Source organism: Pseudophryne corroboree, chromosome 5 (genome assembly GCF_028390025.1).
Source record: "Pseudophryne corroboree isolate aPseCor3 chromosome 5, aPseCor3.hap2, whole genome shotgun sequence".
In the NCBI taxonomy this organism is placed as follows: Eukaryota; Metazoa; Chordata; class Amphibia; order Anura; family Myobatrachidae; genus Pseudophryne; species Pseudophryne corroboree.
This window is the reverse complement of record NC_086448.1, coordinates 376,060,869-376,083,342: the sequence shown is the minus strand read 5'-3', so window position 1 is coordinate 376,083,342 and position 22,474 is coordinate 376,060,869. Positions and strand designations below refer to the sequence as shown.

The 22,474-nt window shown below is 45.8% G+C and overlaps 1 protein-coding gene across 1 annotated transcript in view; it reads right to left on the bottom strand.

The window, feature by feature from the left end:
* SACM1L (SAC1 like phosphatidylinositide phosphatase) overlaps positions 1 to 22,474 on the bottom strand; it is a 424,002-nt gene that overhangs the window by 173,654 nt on the left and 227,874 nt on the right. Inside the window, exons 11-13 of the mRNA XM_063922680.1 lie at positions 6,358 to 6,426; positions 5,817 to 5,896; positions 2,392 to 2,490 (exon numbers count right to left, since the gene is read on the bottom strand). Of these exons, the coding sequence (XP_063778750.1) occupies positions 2,392 to 2,490; positions 5,817 to 5,896; positions 6,358 to 6,426 (248 nt within the window). The remainder of the gene's footprint in view (positions 1 to 2,391; positions 2,491 to 5,816; positions 5,897 to 6,357; positions 6,427 to 22,474) is intronic.

Here is a 22,474-nt window from a genome sequence, read left to right as displayed (position 1 = left end):
AAACCTTAACAGACCTGGGGCTGCCCTGATCCCAAAAAAAGAAATAACTAGTACTAACACTGTGTCAGTCAGAAATAAATTTCACCATTGCTCCAGCATGGAGTATGGAAAACATACACTGTGAGAAAATTCCCTGAGGATAGGCGTTGGAAGTCCCTCTAATGCATGATAGAGCTACTGCCATAGATATAAAATGGAAAATTAAGCAGTGGAGCATTTCCTAATAACAAGACAAATGGCTAGTAATGTAAAATTTCATAGATAGAGCACTCCCTTACACTAGAGGAAACTTGTTCCTATATCAATTCACTAACCAAGTTCACAGATCCATCTGCTCTACAAGTGAACATGGATCCATTAATTTCAAAGTGTGTGTGTATATATGTATATATATATATATATATATATATATATATATATATATTCTGTAATTAAATGGAAGAAAAGGAGCGCTCCATAGTGCGTATCATTTTAAAAATTTGTAGTTTATTATAGCAATCCGACACACGAGGTAAGAACACGTACCACAAGCGGCGGTAAAACCACCGTAAGTAAAACACGCCTGGCCTAGCGGGAGGATCATTGTGCAGCTGAGAAGCACCTTAGACAAACGGTGAAGTCCGGTATTGATCTTGCACTTGTTATACTTACGTGGTTTTACCGCTGCTTGTGGTACGTGTTCTTACCTCATGTGTGTCAGACTGCCGTAATAAACTACAAATTTTTAAAATGATACGCACTATGGAGCGCTCCTCTCTTTCCATTTAATTACAGAATTCATTACCAACTGTGGGTATTGGTGCCCCGTGGAACTGCCGATTCAAAGAATCTTGGTGCTTAAGGGGATATATTGGAATCCATTTGAAAGCGTGGACAATCTCCTTTTTTACAGCTGAAACTGGGACTTGTGGTTCCACAGTAAAACACTTGCAAAGAGGGCTGGTATTTGCGCATAAACTATCTTCTGTTGTATATACGGTATATATATATATATATATATATATATATATATATATATATATATATGCACACATATATACATACACATATACATATATATAAGCATACATACATAATCTCAAATGTCTTTTGCTTTTGTTCGTATCAGTGTTTTTGCAACTAATCTTGAGTACCTGAACCTAGTGGAGTAATCTGCCATTTCAGTGACTATGCAACATCCGACTTATTTTATTTGGAGGTTCAGAAAATATGAGGATCTATAAGTCAGTTTGCCTCAAGTAGATTCAGTGATTAGAAAAGTAATCTAAGTAACAAATAGCATGTGATTATTGCTACCAACTGACATTTAGTAGATTAACATATGGTGATTGGTTGATAGCCTTGGAAAGTGATAAAGGAGAGAGAGAGAGAGAGAGAGAGAGAGAGAGAGAGAGAGAGAGAGAGAGAGAGAGAGAGAGAGAGTACCAGCCAATCAGCTCTTAAATGCCATGTTACAGCATGTGTTTGAAAAATGACTGGAGCTGATTGGTTGGTGTTTTATCTCTCTCCACTTCATCACTTTCAAGGATTAGTAAATCTGCACCAGGGACAGTAGAAGTCATCTGTAGAACCACATTTATTAACTTGTTTGATAGTGATACGATCATTTTGTTTGCTTATGTCCCGATGGGGATGTTTAGGGTCCAAACACTGCAATATAGCGTTAGTGCAAAGGGGAGATCTTTGCCTTACTAAATGTATCGAGTATAGACTGCAACAGAAGGTGAAATGGATGAGTGGCTTAGTGACTCAGACACACATACTGCAAGATGGAGCAATAATTAGTCTATTTTGCCACTTAGCAAACAAAAAAAAGTCCAGAGATGTGACCTGAAGTTCATAAAATTTTGTGCCGTTATAACACTTCCTGCTTCGCCTCATTACCGTGATGAAGCAGGAAGGGACATCGACAAGATATATTTACATCTTGTCTGCCGAAGTGCGCTCCCCACTCCGGCGATGTCCCCCGAGCACACAGTGTGTCAGCTTAGTGCTGACAAACTGTCTCACTGCCCGGCAGTCTCTGCAGCGCATGCGCGGGATCTCGCGACTCAAGCAAGATCCCTAGCGCAATCCGGACAGGGACAGCTCTTCCCCTGCTGTGGTCTATGGGCCTCACCACCTCTAGCTGTTGAAATAGACAGCTGCAGGTATCAGAACGGTGAGCGTACATTGCCCGTGCATATCGGCCTGCTATCTTTTAGATAGCAGCACCGTTATGTGTCATTGTGCCGGCACTGCAGCGATCATATATGGGGGAGAAGCGGTATAGCGCACATAATGTGCACTGATACAGCTTCTCCCCAATACCGACAGTTCTTACATTTATCCCATTGTGAAAACTTCAAATAAAGGTTTAATCTAATTTTAATTATTTTGTAAACAACTCACCCAAAATCATCTTGGGTTTCAGTTAGCTGATCCACCAAAATCTGCAAGCGATCCCAACGCATTTTACTGCATTCTTTGTGGAAATCAAACGCAAAATACCTGTAAAAAATAAATAAATCAAATAGTGAGGAGATAACGATTTAGGATTTAAGATATCAAAATAGTGGCAGCTAAAACAAATGTTTTTAGATCAATTTCAAGAGAATTATTTTTAAGGTGCTTACACACTTGTCAAGAAAATGAGCGACGTCGCTCATTTTCACCCTTCCTGAGCCACGTAGGCTCATTTTCTCTGCATGTGTATATGTTTCAGGCTACCATCGATACACAGCCCTGCTTTAGTTAACGACCCTCGCTGTCGGCCGTGCAGGTAGCTCAATCTGGACTTCCGTCCAAGAGCTGCCTGCACAGCCCGGCCGCTGCGTGACGTCCCCCGTTACCGGCATCCCGAGCGGCGATATAACATACCGATCCTGTTAGCCCATCTACCAGTGCAACTAAACTACACTATATTAGCCATACACATATAACTAGAACATAACATGTGAATCTTTACAACTATGGTTAAGTGGGGATAAAGAAAATACAATTACATAAAACCAAACCACATACCATATTTTATAAAGAACATATAACTGGCAACTACTCTTTTCTAATATTATATTAGTACAGAGGTGCCAACTAAACATTAATAACTGATATTTACAACAGCTATCATTCAACCAGGACAAAAACAAAGAATCAAAATACTGTACTGACAATGTAATTAGCATTTAAATAAACAGTATAGAAAAGTAAAAAGATATGTAAGTGCGCAGCCAGCAGCAGCTGGTATGGGGATGGTCAGATCCCAGAATATAATGGAATAAAAAACACAAGGTACCAGCGCTGGCTGTAAGAATTATATAAGGACGGTTTGCTGAATAAAATGTCAATTTATTAAACCATTTAAAAAGACAAGTGTGAAGTCTCGTTATTATCTAAATAACACTTAAAATGTATAGTATAATAATTCCCCCTGGGTATAATCACTTTTACATCCACTCTCCTTTGGGACATGTATGGATTTTTTCACGGCTAGGACAGACTCCAGATAACATTCACTGTAGCAGCAGATAATTACCGGTTTCCACAGAAAGGATGTTTGATGGCATCAGCTTTAGGTAGAGTCCATTGCTAGCTGTTTGTGTGGATCCGGTTCTTTATCCTTGTGGAGTGATTCCCAGTGATAGGAGCAAAGTCCAAATGAATGCCGGAAATGTCAGAGTCCCAATGTGTCGTGGAGTAGTGCCCAGGTGGGGTATAGGGCTCAACGCGTTTCGCTGGCAACAAGGTGATCCAGCTTCCTCAGGAGCATAAATACACTGTATAATGGGTCTCTATTTATACCCTGCTTCATTAGTTGATCAAAACCACCTGTCTGATGCTTAATTAAAAACGCAGCAAACCGTCACAAAATATAACTTTAATAGTATCCTTATGTACACAAGGATCTGCTGTTATATATAGAGCAAATCCCACCTCAGTGGGTCTCATGTGGTCTCAGTCACATGATCGGAGACTTAGTACCTTCTGAGAAGGGGATGACTAAGTCTCCGATCATGTGACTGAGACCACATGTTATACTGGACCAATAGGATTGTTTAGACTCCCGATCACGTGTCCTTTCATGTCACGTGACCGGTTTCACCCAAATCTAACTTCATGTATAAGTTATGTATAAATGCTCGTTTTGAGGTGGGATTTGCTCTATATATAACAGCAGATCCTTGTGTACATAAGGATACTATTAAAGTTATATTTTGTGACGGTTTGCTGCGTTTTTAATTAAGCACCAGACAGGTGGTTTTGATCAACTAATGAAGCAGGGTATAAATAGAGACCCATTATACAGTGTATTTATGCTCCTGAGGAAACTGGATCACCTTGTTGCCAGCGAAACGCGTTGAGCCCTATACCCCACCTGGGCACTACTCCACGACACATTGGGACTCTGACATTTCCGGCATTCATTTGGACTTTGCTCCTATCACTGGGAATCACTCCACAAGGATAAAGAACCGGATCCACACAAACAGCTAGCAATGGACTCTTCCTAAAGCTGATGCCATCAAACATCCTTTCTGTGGAAACCGGTAATTATCTGCTGCTACAGTGAATGTTATCTGGAGACTGTCCTAGCCGTGAAAAAATCCATACATGTCCCAAAGGAGAGTGGATGTAAAAGTGATTATACCCAGGGGGAATTATTATACTATACATTTTAAGTGTTATTTAGATAATAACGAGACTTCACACTTGTCTTTTTAAATGGTTTGATAAATTGACATTTTATTCAGCAAACCGTCCTTATATAATTCTTACAGCCAGCGCTGGTACCTTGTGTTTTTTATTTAAATAAACAGATCAGTTTCTACCTGCAAAAGAGCTACATCCCTTCATACATAGAGCAAGTCAGTAGGCTCATCCTATAAATTTTTATATCCCTAAGCACTAAAGTGACAAAGGGGAAAAAGCTAATCCTATGGAAAATGTACACAGAAGTATTTATGTACCACAAACGAAGGCTATTTACTGTAATTTACATTTGATCTAGTTAGTAAAACAGTACTCTCTCCTGCACGAAAGGATTTTATGGTCAGGCAACATGACATTAAGAGGACAGGTATTTGGTTTTTACACAATGACCATTTTAAATAGAATACATAAATAGATCTATATTTACCAAATTTAAGCATCAATAATTTTTTTACATGCATATGTATAGGTGGTACAGTTATCTGATTGCAAGTACAAAATACTTATTTCACATATTAGTTGGAGAAGAGGCATAAGTGTTTGCATGGCTTGTGTGTCAGTGCTAGATGTAACATTCATTCATACTAGTAGACATGATGCCTGAAAACAGAAGGCTGTCTGGTAAGATAAAATCTCAGCTCTCTCGGATGTCACCTGGAGGCACTCCAATTTCAGTAGAGTAGCACATTACAGCTTTTAGATGTCTCTCAAATTACTATGCCTTCTCCAGATACTAGATATTTTCTAGACACATATACTGCTGGCTTCTACTTAGACACCCTTTCAAACGGAGAAAACCGATGCAATTGGGCATTTTATGTTGGACAGGATACATGCTCTCATTTTCTCTGCACTTTGCTCTTGAGCTTTGGGAGCAGCATTAATGCTTTGGACTTCTTATATGCAGAATTTGCTAAACTACAGCATGAGAAGGGGACATGCCAAATATTAGACACAGATACTGTATGTGGCTGAAATATTTTTATTTCAATAGTGAACTAGTAGCTTGCTCAGTAAGCACTTGACTTTCATGTATTATTTCTTTGATAGTAGTACAGAAGGAATCGCTAGCACTTACACAACATGAATAAAAATAGAAATGGTGTAAGAAGTGAAGAACTATTTACCTAACCAACCCATTTCCAAGGCCATTTACCATTTGGGAAAATGTTTGTTCAAGTGGTTTTTCTGAACCTTTCTGGTTAACCTGAACAAACAAGAGAAAAAGAAATCAAAACAAAATGACCATACATACCGGATCCTTTCTGCACAGTATGATAGAATCATATCAAGTTTTCTCAAATTACTTAATACAAGTTAAGTAGCTATCCACAGGTTGACTACTCATTTACTGTCCAAACATTAGAAACCATAAATGCTCAGACAACCAAAAATCTTTAAATTATTAGCAAAATTAAAGCTAAAATAGACTGTATTTACATAGGGCCTAGTGGGGAATCTTCTGCTTATGCATGTGCACTAACAGCGGCAGGTAAACTGCTAACCTGTAGTATTAAAACAAATAGGAAATTCACAAGGTTTTTTACTTTTCGTTTTTTAAGTAATTTTAACACTTCCATTATGAGCATAAGCATTTAATGATTTAGAAAAAAACAGCTTAAGACAATTCAAAGTGTATCCCAGCAAGTAAAATGAAATTAGACATACCAAGTTAATAATAACTTGCTTCCCATAACTAATTATCTGGGAGTCAAAATGGCGCTGAAATCCATCCATCTATAAATAAAACATAAAGAGACTGCACACTTTAATACAACCGTTAAGAGATGTTAACACTAACATTCATGTTTTAAAAATATTTGAGAAAAAAAAAAGGAATAATCACCAGAAAGTGATTGACTGATTAGGGAAATACACCTTCGTTACAATTTTTTTTTTTACTCTTTAGAACAAGCCTGGCCAACCTGTGGCTCTCCAGCTGTTGTGAAACTACACATCCCAGCTTACCCTGACAAAATGTTAGCATTCCCGCATAGAAAAACTGTGACAGAGCATCACGGGACTTGTAGTTTCACAACAGCTGGAGAGCTGCAGGTTGGCAGGTCTGCTTGAGAATGAAACAAACTGGCATAGAGTTGAAAATGTAAAGCACATGAAAATGTAACAAGCAGTATTCAGGAAAACATACAGCAATAAAATAAAAGGTATGGTTTCATTTAAACTATGATATAAAGGGTGGTATCAAATTAGCTACAGTAATTTACTGCGGTTAAATTACTCGCCCAGGGCTATACAATTTTCCCCAAAGCAGACACTTATCTGTGATTTTGTTTCGCCTGCATCAGGCAGGTGATATCAAGTACACGGTAAGCATGCATTTTTTCCTAACTGCGGCCACAAAAACATGCGTCTTCGCACGAAAATGTAAAATCTTTTAGTCTGAAAATATGGGCGTAAATTAATATCCCCACCAAAAAAATAATAATAGGATTTTAATTACCTACCGGTAAATCCTTTTTTCTTAGTCAGTAGGGTATACTGGGGTCCACATTAGTACCATGGGAGGGGTATAGACGGGTCCACTAGGAGCCATGGGCACTTTAAGAATTTGTTGTGTGGGCTGGCTCCTCCCTCTATACTCCTCCTACCAGACTCCGTCTAGGAAACTGTACCCGAGGAGACGACGTACTTTGAGAAAAGGATAGGAAAAAAAAAAAAAAAAAAAAGTGGAGAGATTCCGAACCAGCACACACAAACTAGAGGAAAGGCAAGCTAACCAAACTTTAAATCAGGAACAGCAACCGCTGAACCAACAATACTAAACCAAGTAAAAGAGCAGGAATAAACGAAGCACTGGGTGGGCGCCCAGTATCCTCTACGGACTGCGAGAAAATAAGATTTTAAACCTACCGGTAAATCTTTTTCTCCTAGTCCGTAGAGGATGCTGGGGACTCCGTAAGGACCATGGGGAATAGACGGGCTCCGCAAGAGACATGGGCACTAAAAAGAACTTTAGGTATGGGTGTGCACTGGCTCCTCCCTCTATGCCCCTCCTCCAGACCTCAGTTAGAGAAACTGTGCCCAGAGGAGACGACAGTACGAGGAAAGGATTTTTGTTAATCTAAGGGCAAGATTCATACCAGCCCACACCATCCACACCGTATAACATGGAATATACGAACCAGTTAACAGTATGAAACAAAACAACATCAGCCCGAGACTGATCAAAACTGTAATTAACCCTTATGTAAGCAAACTATATACAAGTCTTGCAGAATTTAGTCCGCACTGGGACGGGCGCCCAGCATCCTCTACGGACTAGGAGAAAAGATTTACCGGTAGGTTTAAAATCTTATTTTCTCTTACGTCCTAGAGGATGCTGGGGACTCCGTAAGGACCATGGGGATTATACCAAAGCTCCAACACGGGCGGGAGAGTGCGGATGACTCTGCAGCACCGAATGAGCAAACATGAGGTCCTCCTCGGCCAGGGTATCAAACTTGTAGTACTTTGCAAAAAAGTGTTTGAACCCGACCAAGTCGCTGCCCGGCAAAGCTGTAACGCCGAGACGCCTCTGGCAGCCGCCCAAGAAGAGCCCACCTTCCTAGTGGAATGGGCTTTTACAGAATTCGGTAACGGCAATCCAGCCGTAGAATAGGCCTGCTGAATAGCGTTACAGATCCAGCGAGCAATAGTCTCTTTAGACGCAGGAGCGCCAACCTTGTTAGCTGCATATAGGATAAACAGGGCCTCTGTTTTCCTAACCCGAGCCGTTCTGGCCACATAAATTTTCAATGCCCTGACCACATCCAGGGACTCGGAATCCTCCACGTCCCTTGTAGCCACAGGCACCACAATAGGTTGGCTCATATGAAAAGAAGAAACCACCTTAGGCAAAAATTGAGGACGAGTCTGCAACTCAGCTCTATCCACATGGAAAATCAGGTAAGGGCTTTTGTGAGACAAAGCCGCCAAATCAGACACTCGCCGTGCTGACGCCAAGGCCAATAGCATGACTACTTTCCAAGTGAGATACTTTAATTAAACTGTATGAAGAGGCTCAAACCAGTGAGACTTAAGGAACCGTAACACCACGTTAAGGTCCCATGGTGCCACCGGGGGCACAAAAGGAGGCTGGATATGCAGCACCCCTTTCACGAAAGTCTGGACTTCTGGAAGTGAAACCAATTCCTTTTGAAAGAAAATGGATAGGGCCAAAATCTGAACCTTAATGGAGCCTAATTTTAGGCCCCAATTCACTATAGTTTGTAGAAAGTGGAGAAAACGGCCCAGATGGAATTCTGCCGGAGGAGCAGTCTTGGCTTCGCACCAAGACACATACTTCCTCCAGATACGGTGATAATGTTTCAATGTCACCTCCTTCCTAGCCTTTATCAGAGTAGGAATGACCTCCTCCAGAATGCCCTTCTCTGCTAGGATCCTGCATTCAACCGCCATGCCGTCAAACGCAGTCGCGGTAAGTCCTGGAATAGACAGGGCCCTTATTGTAACAGGTCTTCCCTGAGAGGAAGAGGCCACGGGGATCTTCGGTGAGCATCTCCTGCAGATCCGGATACCAGGCCCTTCGAGGCCAATCTGGAACAATGAGAATTGTCCGAATTCCTCTTCGCCTTATGATTCTCAGAATCTTTGAGATGAGAGGAAGAGGGGGGAACACAGACAGACTGAAACACCCACGGTGTCACCAGTGCGTCCACTGCAAACGCCTGAGGGTCCCTTGACCTGGCGAAATATCTCGGAAGTTTTTTGTTGATGCGTGAAGCCATCATGTCTATTTCAGGCAGTCCCCACTGACTTACAATCTCTGCGAAGACTTCTTGATGAAGTCCCCACTCTCCTGGATGCAGATTGTGTCTGCTTAGGAAGTCTGCTTCCCAGTTGTCCACTCCCGGAATGAAGACTGCTGTCAGAGCGCTTACATGACTCTCCGCCCATCGAAGAATCCTTGAGACTTGAGACTGCCATTGCCACTCTGCTCCTCGTGCCGCCTTGGCGGTTTACATGAGCCACTGCTGTGATGTTGTCTGACTGAATTAGAACCGTTAGACCTTGAAGTTTGGTCTCCGCCTGACGAAGGCCGTTTTATATGGCCCTTAATTCCAGAACGTTGATGTGTAGACAAGCTTCCTGGCTTGACCACAGACCCTGGAAGCTTCTTCCCTGTGTGACTGCTCCCCATCCTCGGAGCCTCGCGTCCGTGGTCATCAGAACCCAGGTTGGATGCCGAACCTGCGACCCTCTAGGACAGTCATTCCCAACCACGGTCCTCAAGGCACACCAACAGTGCAGGTTTTAGTGATATCCAGGCTGCAGCACAGACGGTTAAATCAAAATAACTAAGCTACTAATTAAGTCACCTGTGCTGAAGCCTGGATATCACTAAAACCTGCACTGTTGGTGTGCCTTGAGGAGCGTGGTTGGGAAAGCCTGCTCTAGGAGGTGAGAACACTGCAGCCACCACTGGAGAGACACCCTGGCCCTGGGGGACAGATGGATCATTTGATGAATCTGTAGATGTGACCCCGACCACTTGTCCAGAAGGTCCCACTGAAAAGTCCTGGCATGGAACCTGCCGAATGGAATTGGCCTCGTAAGACGCCACCATTTTTCCCAGCACTCGAGTGCAGTGATGTACCGACACCCTGTCCGGCCTCAACAGGTCCCTGACCAAGTTTTGAAGTTCCTGGGCCTTTTCCATCGGGAGAAAGACCCTCCTTTGTTCCGTGTCCAGAATCATGCCTAAGAAAGGCAATCGGGTCGTTGGAACCAACTGTGACTTTGGTAGATTTAGAATCCAACCGTGTTGTTGTAACACCCTCAGGGAGAGCGATACGCTGTCTAGCAATCGTTCTCTCGATCTCGCTTTTATCAGGAGATCGTCCAAGTACGGGATAATTGTGAAACCCTGCTTGCGCAGGAGCACCATCATCTCTGCCATTAATTTGGTAAAAATCCTCGGGGCCGTGGAAAGCCCAAATGGCAACGTCTGAAATTGGTAATGACAATCCTGCACAACAAATCTCAGGAACGCCTGATGAGGTTGATAAATGGGGACATGAAGGTATGCATCCTTTATGTCTAGGGACACCATATAATCTCCCTCTTCCAGACTTGCGATGACCGCCCTGAGCGATTCCATCTTTAACTTGAACCTCTTTAAGTATAGGTTTAAGGATTTTAAATTCAGAATTGGTCTGACCGAACCGTCCGATTTCAGGACCACAAACAGGGTTGAGTAATAGCCCATCCCCTGCTGCTGCAGGGGAACTTTGACCACCACTTGTTGAAGGCACAACTTTTGAATTGCTGCCAAAACTACCTCCCTCTCTGGGGAAGAAGTCGGCAGTGCCGATTTGAAAAACCGGCGAGGAGGCACCTCTTTGAATTCCAGCTTGTAACCCTGGTAAACAATGTCTATTGCCCAGGGGTCCACCTGAGAATGAACCCAGACCTGGCTGAAAAGACGAAGACGTGCCCCCACAGGAGCGGACTCCACCCGCGGAGCCCCAGCGTCATGCAGTGGATTTAGTAGAAGCCGGGGAGGACTTCTGTTCCTGGGAACTGGCTGTAGCTGGCAGCTTTTTCCCCTTGCCCTTACCTCTGGCAAGAAAGGTAGATCCCCGAGCTCTCTTGGATTTATGCGGCCGAAAGGACTGCATATGATAATGTGGCGCTTTCTTAGGCTGTGAGAAAACATAAGGTAAAAAAATGAGAATTTACTCACCGGTAATTCTATTTCTCGTAGTCCGTAGTGGATGCTGGGTACTCCGTAAGGACCATGGGGTATAGACGGGCTCCGCAGGAGACTGGGCACTCTTAGAAGAAAGATTAGGTACTATATCTGGTGTGCACTGGCTCCTCCCTCTATGCCCCTCCTCCAGACCTCAGTTAGGGAAACTGTGCCCGGAAGAGCTGACAAAACTAGGAAAGGATTTGGAATCCAGGGTAAGACTCATACCAGCCACACCAATCACACCGTACAACTCGTGATAACTATACCCAGTTAACAGTATGAACAATAACTGAGCCTCTCTCAACAGATGGCTCATACAATAACCCTATAGTTAAGCAATAACTATATACATGTATTGCAGAGAGTCCGCACTTGGGACGGGCTCCCAGCATCCACTACGGACTACGAGAAATAGAATTACCGGTGAGTAAATTCTTATTTTCTCTGACGTCCTAGTGGATGCTGGGTACTCCGTAAGGACCATGGGGATTATACCAAAGCTCCCAAACGGGCGGGAGAGTGCGGATGACTCTGCAGCACCGAATGAGCAAACTCAAGGTCCTCCTCAGCCAGGGTATCAAACTTGTAGAATTTTGCAAAAGTGTTTGAACCCGACCAAGTAGCAGCTCGGCAAAGTTGTAAAGCCGAGACCCCTCGGGCAGCCGCCCAAGAAGAGCCCACCTTCCTCATGGAATGGGCTTTTACTAATTTAGGATGCGGCAGTCCAGCCGCAGAATGTGCAAGCTGAATCGTGCTACAGATCCAGCGAGCAATAGTCTGCTTTGAAGCAGGAGCACCCAGCTTGTTGGGTGCATGCAGGATAAATAGAGAGTCAGTTTTTCTGACTCTAGCCGTCCTGGAAACAAGGTTTCAGGGCCCGGACTACGTCCAGCAACTTGGAATCCTCCAAGTCCCTAGTAGCCGCAGGCACCACAATAGGTTGGTTCAAATGAAACGATGATACCACCTTAGGGAGAAATTGGGGACGAGTCCTCCACTCTGCCCTTTCCATATGGAAGATCAGATATGGGCTTTTACATGACAAAGCCGCCAATTCTGACACACGCCTAGTCCAAGCTAAGGCCAAAAGCATGACCACTTTCCACGTGAGATATTTTAGCTCCACGGTCTTAAGTGGCTCAAACCAGTGGGATTTTAGGAATCCAACACACGTTAAGATCCCAAGGTGCCACTGGAGGCACAAAAGGGGCTGAATATGCAGCACCCCTGTAACAACGTCCGAACTTCAGGCAGTGAAGCCAGTTCTTTTTGAGAGAAAAAGGGATAGGGCCGAAATCTTGGCCTTTATGGATCATAATTTTAGGCCCATAGTCACTCCTGACTGTAGGAAGTGCAGGAATCGACCCCCCTGGAATTCCCCTGTAGGGCCTTCCCGGCCACACACCAAGCAACCTATTTTCGCCATATACAGTGAAAAAGTCTTGCTGTCACGTCTTTCCTAGCCTTTATCAGCGTAGGAATAACTGCATCCGAAATGCCCTTTTCCGCTAGGATTCAACCGCCATGCCGTCCAACGCAGCCGCGTTAAGTCTTGGATCAGACAGGGTCCCTGTTGCAACATGTCCTGACTGAGAGGCAGAGGCCATGGGTCCTCAGAGCATTTCTTGCAGTTCCGGGTACAGAGTCCTTCTTGGCCAATCCGGAGCAAAGAATATTGTTCACACTCCTCCGTTTATTACAATTCTCAGCCCTTGGGTCTGAGAGGAAGAGGAGGGAATATATAGACCGACTGGAACACCCACGGTGTTACTAGTGCGACCACAGCTATCGCCTGAGAGTCCCTTGACCCAGCGTAAAACATTTTTTATCTTTTTTTTGAGGTGGGACGCCATGTAGTCCACCTGAGGCAGTTTCCATCAATTTGCAAAACTGCGTGAAGACTTCCTGATGAAGTCACCACCTTCCCGGGTGGAGGTCATGTCCACTCCCGGAATGAACACTGCTGACAGTGCGCTTACTTGATTCTCCGCCCAGAGAAGAATTCTGGTGGCTTCTACCCTCGCCACCCTGCTCCTTGTGCCGCCCTGGCGGTTTACATGAGCCCCTGCGGTCTGACTGGATCAGAACCGGTTGGTCGCGAAGCAGGAACTCCGCTTGACTTAGGGCGTTGTATATGGCCCTTAGTTCCAGGATATTGATGTGAAGGCAAGTCTGTTGGCTTGACCACAAACCTTGGAATTTTCTTCCCTGTTTAACTGCCCCCCACCCTCGGAGGCTTGCATCCGTGGTCACCAGGACCCAGTCCTGAATGCCGAATCTGCGGCCCTCGAGAAGGTGAGCACTCCGCAGCCACCACAGAAGAGACACCCTGGCCCTTGGGGATAGGGTGATTAACCGATGCATCTGAAGATGTGATCCGGACCACTTGTCCAGTAAGTTCCATTGTCCTTGCATGGAACCAGCCGAAGGGGATGGCCTCGTATGATGCCATCATCCTTCCCAGGACTCGAGTGCAGTGATGCACTGACACCTGTTTTGGTTTTCAATGGATTCCTGACCAGTGTCATGAGCTCCTGAGCTCTCTCTATCGGGAGATAAACCCTCTTCTGGTCTGTGTCTAGGATCATGCCTAGGCGAGGCAGATGAGCTGTAGGAACCAACTGCGACTTCGGAATATATAGAATCCAGTCGTGTTGCCGTTTCAGTTCCAGAGAAGGTGATACGCTGTCCAGCAACTGCTCTCTTGATCTCGCTTTTATGAGGAGATCATCCAAGTATGTGATAATAGTGACACCTTGCTTCCGCAGGAGCACCATCATATCCGCCATTACCTTGGTGAAATTGGTAATGACAATCCCGTACCGCAATTCTGAGGTACGCCTGATGAGGTGGATAAATGGGGACACGAAGGTATGCATCCCTTATGTCCCGATTCATTTCAGGCTTGCAATGACCGCTCTTAGCGATTCCATCTTGAACCTGAACCTTTTCAGGTATATGTTCAGGGATTTTAATACAATATGGGTCTAACCGAACCGTCTGGTTTCGGGATTATAACATGGTCGAATAATAACACCCTCTTGTTGAAGGAGGGGACCCTTGACCACCACCTGTTGAAGATACAATTTACGAATTGCAGTTAACACTGGCTCCCTCTCTTGGGGGGAAGCCCGCCGGGTCCTCGGTCACAGTCCAGCCTGTATCCCTGCGTTACAATTTCTATTGCCCAGGGATCTAACAGGGAGTGAACCCACTTGTGGCTGAACTTACGAAGGCGTGTCCCCACCGGGCCTAGCTCCACCTGTGGAGCCCCAGCGACATGCGGTGGATTTTTGTAGAGGCCGGGGAGGACTTCTGTTCCTGGGGACTAGCTGTGTTGTACAGCTTCTTTCCTCTGCCCCCGGCTCTGACAAGAAAGGACGCACCTCAGACTTTCTTGTTTCTTTATTCGAAAAGCTGCATTTAATAATGTCGTGCTTTCCTAGGCTGTGCAGGAATATAAGGCAAAATATCAGAATTACCAGCTATAGCTGTGGAGACCAGGCCCGAGAACCTTTCTCCACACAATACTCAGCCTTCCATATGCCTCTTAAGTCGGCATCATCTGTCCAATGTATATTCTACAGGACACGTCAAGCAGAAATCGACATAGCTTTTGTCTCTAGGACCCAGTATACTCATGTCCCTTTGGGCATGCTTTATAATTATATATCTATCACTTAAGACAGCATCTTAAAATATTTATATGCATACTAGGGTCTCAATCTCTGCTGATAAGGTACCTGTCCACGCTGCCACAGCGCTATAAACCCATGCCGACACAATCGCCGGTCTGAGTAGTATACTAGAATGTGCACACTATCTGCAGGATCCCTGAGAATAGCTAGTGCAAACAGGACACCCAAGGGGAAGATTCTCAACACATCCTGGCCCTAGTGGGGAAAGGATACAGCCTGAGAATTCTCTTGTGGGAAGCTGCAGTCTCTTGTCTGGAGATTCACGCTCTTTTTCCTCATGAGAGGGGGGAAATTTACCTCAGCATTCTTCCCCTTAACATGTGTACTCTCGTGTCAGGGACAGATGAGTCATCAGTGATATGCAAATCATCTTTTATTCCAATAATCATATATTGAATATCTTTTAGCCCTCTTGGCTGTAACTTTGCATTATCATAGTCGACAGTGGAGTTAAACTCCGTGTCGATACTTTGTTATTTTGGATAGTGAACATAGAGAGACTCTGAAGGACTCTGTGACATAGGGACAGACCAGGGTAGATTTCCTTTCTGTTCCCTAACCTTTTGTGCAATAATTTTACGTCAGCACTTACACATATCCAAACAGGTGTCGGCGTTGTCGACGGAGACACCCTCCCACACACATATCCGCTCTATCACCTCCTTAGAGGAGCCTTTTACCTCAGAGACATGTCGACACACGTGTACCGACACACCACACACACAGGGGATGCTCTATTTGAAGACAGTTCCCCCACCAGGCCCTTTGGAGAGACAGAGAGAGAGTATGCCAGCACACACCACAGCGCTATATAATACAGGGATGTACACTATACTGAGTGATTTTTCCCCTATAGCAGCTTATATACACAGTTTTGCGCCTAAATTTATGTACCCCCCCCCCCCCCTCTCTTTTTTACCCTTTGTGTACCAGGATACTGCAGGGGAGAGCCTGGGGAGCTTCCTTCCAGCTGAGCTGTGAAGAGAAAATGGCGCCGGTGTGCTGAGGAAGAAGGCCCGGCCCCCTCTTCTGTCCTTTTATGTACTTTAATGGCGGGGGTTAATGCACATATACAGTTTATCAGACTGTATTATGTGCTTTTCACCAAGTAAGGTAATCTAATTGCTGCCCAGGGCGCCCCCCCCCCCCCAGCGCCCTGCACCCATTAGTGACCGGAGTGTGTGGTGTGCTAAGGGAGCAATGGCGCACAGCTGCAGTGCTGTGCGCTACCTTAATGAAGACAGGAGTCTTCAGCCGCCGATTTTCAACTTCTCTTCGGTCTTCTGGCTCTGCAAGGGGGACGGCGGCGCGGCTCTGGGACCGGACGATCGAGGACTGGGCCTGTGTTCGATCCCTCTGGAGCTAATGGTGTCCAGTAGCCTTAGAAGCCCAAGCTAGCTGCAAGCAGGTAGGTTCGCTTCTCTCCCCTCAGTCCCACGTAGCAGTGAGTCTGTTGCCAGCAGATCTCACTGAAAATAAAAAACCTAACAAATACTTTCTTTTCTAGGAAGCTCAGGAGAGCCCCTAGGGTGCATCCAGCTCTGGCCGGGCACAGATACTAACTGAGGTCTGGAGGAGGGGCATAGAGGGAGGAGCCAGTGCACACCAGATATAGTACCTAATCTTTCTTTTAAGAGTGCCCAGTCTCCTGCGGAGCCCGTCTATACCCCATGGTCCTTACGGAGTACCCAGCATCCACTAGGACGTCAGAGAAAGTTGATTTACCAGCAGTAGCTGTGGAGACTAGGTCAGCGAGACCTACCACAAACAACTCCTCACCCTTGTAAGGTAAAACCTCCATATGCCGTTTCGAGTCGGCATCACCCGTCCACTGTCGGGTCCACAATGCTCGCCTGGCAGAAATCGCCATAGCGTACGCTCTGGAACCCAGTATGCCTTTATCCCTCTGAGCCTCTCTCATATAAAGGACCGCATCCTTAATATGGCCCAGGGTCAATAAAATAGTTTCCTTATCCATAGTATCCAGCAGATAAGGTATCGGTCCACGCTAGTACAGCGCTACAAACCCAAGCCAACGCTATTGCCGGTCTGAGTAATGTACCGGTATGTGTGTAAATTGACTTCAAGGTAGTTTCCTGCTTGCGGTCAGCAGGATCCCTGAGGGCAGCGGTATCCTGAGACGGCAGTGCCACCTTTTTGGAAAGGCGCATCACCGCCTTGTCCACCCGTGGGGAGGATTCCCACCGAATCCTGTCCTTGATCGGGAAAGGATACGCCATAAGAATCCTTTTGGGAATCTGCAGTTTCTTATCTGGAGTTTCCCAAGCACTTTCAAATAACTCATTTAATTCAAAGGAAGGTGGAAAAGTAACCTCAGGCTTCTTTTCTTTAAACATGTGTATCTTAGGGATTAGGCACCGCGGGGTCATCTATAATATGCAGCACATCCTTTATAGCAATAATCATATAATGAATACTCTTTGCCAACTTTGGCTGCAACCTCGCATCATCATAATCGACACTAAAGTCAGAATCTGTGTCGGTATCTGTGTCAACTATCTGAGAAAGTGGGCGCTTTTGAGACCCCGAAGGCCCCTGTGACATAGGGAAAGGCAGGGTCTGACCCACCGTACCGTTCATGGACTCTGCTTTGTCCAAACGTGTGTGCAATAAATTCACATTTGCATTTAAAATATTCCACATATCCATCCAGTCATGTGTCTGCGTTGCCGACGGCGACACCACACATGCGCTCCACCTCATCCCTAAGAGAGCCTTCCGCTTCAGACATGCCGACACGCACATACTGACACACCACACACTCAGGGAAAGCTCTATCTGGAGACAGTTTCCCCACAAGGCCCTTTGGAGAGACAGAGAGAGATTAAGCCAGCACACACCCAGCGCCAATAACCCTGGAAAAACAAAAATTTACCCAGATATAGCGCTTTTTATATATATATATATTCACTGCGCCAAATTATGTGCCCCCCCCCTTCTTTAAAACCCTCTGTCACCGGTGATCAGCAGGGGAGAGTCCGGGAAGCCAGCTTCTCAGCGTATGCTGTGGAGAAAATGGAGCTGGTGAGTGCTGAGGAAGAAGCCCGCCCCCTCAGTGGCGGGCTTCGGTCCCGCTTTTTTTTTTTTTTTTTTTTAAACAAACTGGCGGGGATACTCTGAAATACCACTAAATAGTGTAAATCTAATCATAGCCAGTCCTAGAGGTATACATTGCTGCCCAGGGCACCCCCCCTGCGCCCTGCACCCCACAGTGTGCGCTGTGTGTGTGTTCTGTGTGGGAGCAATGGCGCACAGCGTTACCGCTGCACGTTACCTCATTGAAGATCTGAAGTCTTCTGCCGCCTCTGAAGTCTTCTATCTTCTTATACTCACCCGGCTTCTATCTTCCGGCTCTGAGAGGAGGACGGCGGCGCGGCTTCGGGACGAACCGCTAGGGGAGACCTGCGTTCTGACTCCCTCTGGAACTAATGGTGTCCAGTAGCCTAAGAAGCAGAGCCTATCATTTAAGTAGGTCTGCTTCTCTCTCCTCAGTCCCACGATGCAGGGAGCCTGTTGCCAGCAGGTCTCCCTGAAAATAAAAAACCTAACAAAATACTTTCTTTCAGGAAGCTCAGGAGAGCTCCCTGTAGTGCACACAGTCTCCTCTGGGCACAGTATTAAACTGAGGTCTGGAGGAGTCTCCTCTGGGCACAGTATTAAACTGAGGTCTGGAGGAGGGGCATAGAGGGAGGAGCCAGTGCACACCCATACCTAAAGTTCTTTTTAGTGCCCATGTCTCCTGCGGAGCCCGTCTATTCCCCATGGTCCTTACGGAGTCCCCAGCATCCTCTAGGACGTAAGAGAAAAGGATTTACTGGTAGGTAATTAAAATCCTATTTTCTCTTACGTCCTAGAGGATACTGGGGTCCACATTAGTACCCTGGGGATGTACCAAAGCTCCCAAACCGGGTGGGAGTGCAGAGGTTCCTGCAGAACTGATTGACCAAACTGAAGGTCCTTAGAGGATAAAGTATCAAACTTGTAGAACTTAGCAAACGCGTTCGAACCTGACCAAGTAGCTGCTCGGCAGAGCTGTAAAGCCGAGATACCCACGGCAGCCGCCCAAGAAGAACCCACTGACCTAGCAGAGTGGGCCTGTACAGATTATAGACATGGCAAACCTGCCGTGGATTAAGTATGCTGGATAGTAAGCCTGATCCAGCGTGCAACTGTCTGCTTTGAAGAAGGACACCCAGTATTATTAATGGGATCTTAGAGAACAAACAGCGAGTCTGTCTTTCTCTGACGAGCTGTCCGCTTCACATAGATCTTCAAAGCCCTCACAACATCCAAGACTTTGAAGTAGCAGAGGTGTCGGTAACCACCGGAACCACAATAGGTTGGTTGATATGAAACGCAGACACCACCTTTGGAAGAAATTGCTGATGAGTTCTGACCAGCCTTATCTTCATGAAAAATCAAATAGGGACTTTTGTGATACAACGCCCCCAGCGCCGACACACGCCTTGCAGAAGCCATGGCCAACAGTGTGACAGCCTTCCACGTAAGAAACTTGACGTCAACATCCTGTAAAGGCTCAAACCATTCCGATTGCGGGAACTATAAACACCACGTTGAGATCCCAAGGTGCCGTAGGAGGCACAAAGGGCGGTTGGATGTACAGAACCCCATTCAAAAATGTCTGATCCTCAGGGAGAGAAGCCAATTGTTTCTGGAAGAATAAGGATAAGGCCGAAATCTGGACTTATGGAGCACAAACGTAGGCCCACATCCACACCTGACTGCAGGAAAAGGAGAAAACGTCCTAGTTAAAATTCCACCGCAGGAAATTTCCTGTTCTCACACAAAGACATATTTTTTCCAAATGCGGTGGTAATGTTTAGACGTTACCCCCTTTCTGGCTTGGATCAGGGTTGGAATAACCCTATCCGGGATCCCCTTCCGGGCTAGAATTTGATGCTCAACCTCCATGCCGTCAAACATAGCCGTGGTAAGTTTTGATAGACGAACAGACCCTGTTGTAGAAGGTCCTCGCAAAGAGGTAGAGGCCATGGGTCCTCTAGGCGCATCTCCAGTATATCCGCATACCAGGCCCTTCTTGGCCAGTCCGGAGCAATGAGAATTGCTTGAACCTTTTCCCTTTTTATTCTTTTGAGAATTTTTGGGATTAATGGAAGTGGTGGAAACACGTACACCATCTGGTAGACCCATGGAGTCACCAGAGCGTCCCCCGCCACTGCTTGTGGGTCTCTCGCCCTGGAACAATACCGCTTGAGCTTCTTGTTGAGACGGGAGGCCATCATGTCGATTTGTGGCATTTTCCACCGACGTGTCAAACACCCAAACACCTCCGGTTGAAGGCCCCACTCTCTTGGGTGGAGGTAGTGTCTGCTGAGGAAGTCTGCTTCCCAGTTGTCTACTCCCGAGATGAAGATTGGCAACAACGCCACAGTGTGTCTTTACGCCCAGAGGAGAATCCTTGTCACCTCTGACATTGCTGCTCTGCTCTTCGTTCCTCCCTGTCGGTTTATGTACGTTACCACCATCACATTGTCCGACTGAACTTGAATGGCAAGATCTTGAAGAAGATTTGATTCCTGCAGAAGGGCGTTGTATATGGCCCTTAGTTCCAGAATGTTGATTGGAAGGATGGTTTTCTGACTTGACCATTTTCCTTGGAACGGTTCCCCTTGGGTGACTGCTCCCCAAACTCTGAGGCTTGCATCTGTGGTTAGCAGAATCCAATTTTGAATCTCGAACCTTTGGCCCTCGGTCAGTTGAGAAGTCTGAAGCCACCACAGAAGGGAAATCCTGGCTTTTGACGACAAACGGATCCCTCTGGTGCATGTGAAGATGCGATCCGGACCATTGGTCCAACAGATCCAACTGGAAGGGCCTTGCGTGAAACCTTCCGTACTGCAGTGCCTCATATGAGTCTACTATCTTCCCTAGGAGGCGAATGCATAGATGCACCAATACCCAGGTTGGTTTTAGAACATCCCGTACCATCGACTGGATTACCAATGCCTTGTCTAAAGGAAGGAATACCTTCTGTGCCTCCATATCCAGTATCATCCCCAGGAACGGAAGCCTCCGTGTTGATTCCAGATGAGATTTTGGTAGGTTCAGAAACCACCCGTGATCCAGGAGTAGTCGGGTTGAGAGGGCAATGTTGTCCAACAACCTCTTCCTGGATGGTGCTTTTATCAGCAGATCGTCTAGGTACGGTATTATTTTCACTTCTTGTTTGCGGAGGAGAAACATCATCTCTGCCATTACCTTGGTGAATACCCTCGGTGCCGTAGAGAGGCCAAATGGCAGGGCCTGGAACTGGTAGTGACAGTCCAGTAATGCAAACCTTAGATAAGCCTGATGAGGCGGCCAAATCAGAATATGAAGTTATGCATCCTTGATATCTAGAGACACCAAACATTCCCCCTCCTCCAGACCTGAGATCACCGCTCTCAGAGACTCCATCTTGAGCTTGGGCCTTACCGAACCGTCCGGTTTCGGAACTACAAACAGGTTGGAATAAGAACCCTGGTTTTGCAGTTGAAGTGGAACTGGAACAATGACCTGAGTCTGTACCAGTTTTTGAATTGCTTTCTGTAAAGTCATACTTGTTTCTGGAGAAGCTGGTAAGCCTTATTTGAAGAATCTGTGAGGTAGGAGTTCCTGAAACTCCAGTCTGTAGCCCTTGGCGATATCATCTTTGACCCAGGGATCCTAGCATGATGTTGCCCATATGTGACTTCCAGGCAGTTCAGACCACCATCATGCTGAAGGCTTAGAGGAAGCAGAACCGGGGTAGTTACTGTGAACCTGCAGTTACTGGTTTTCTGGGTTTACTGTTATTGCCTCTGAAAGCTGTAGAAGAACATTTGGTTTAATTTTTACATTTTGACGTCTGAAAGGACTGCAGCGTTGGAGCAGAGTAGGTTTTTCTAGCTGGGGGAGCTGCGGAAGGGAGGTATGTAGACTTACCCGCCGTAGCCTTGGAAATCCACGTATCTAGTTCAGCTGCAAACAGGGCCTCACCTGTAAATGGTAGGTTTTCCATGCCTTTCCTGGAATTCGCGTCCGCAGTCCACTGGCGTAGCCATAGACCCCGGTGTGCATTGAGCAATCCTATTTCTTTTATGGCCTCTACTATAAAATTAGCAGAGTCCTGTATATGCTGTAGGAGTAAAACTATCTTCCCCCCGGATAAGGAATCTAATTCGTCAATTACATTTCCTGAGCATTTTGCAATGGCCCTAGTGATCCATGCACAAGCAATAGTGGGTCTCTGGGCCACCCCAGCAGTAGTGTACAGAGATTTGAGTGTGTTCTCAATTTTGTGGTCATCTGTGTCCTTTAAGGAGGCTGCCCCAGGGACAGGTAAGACTCT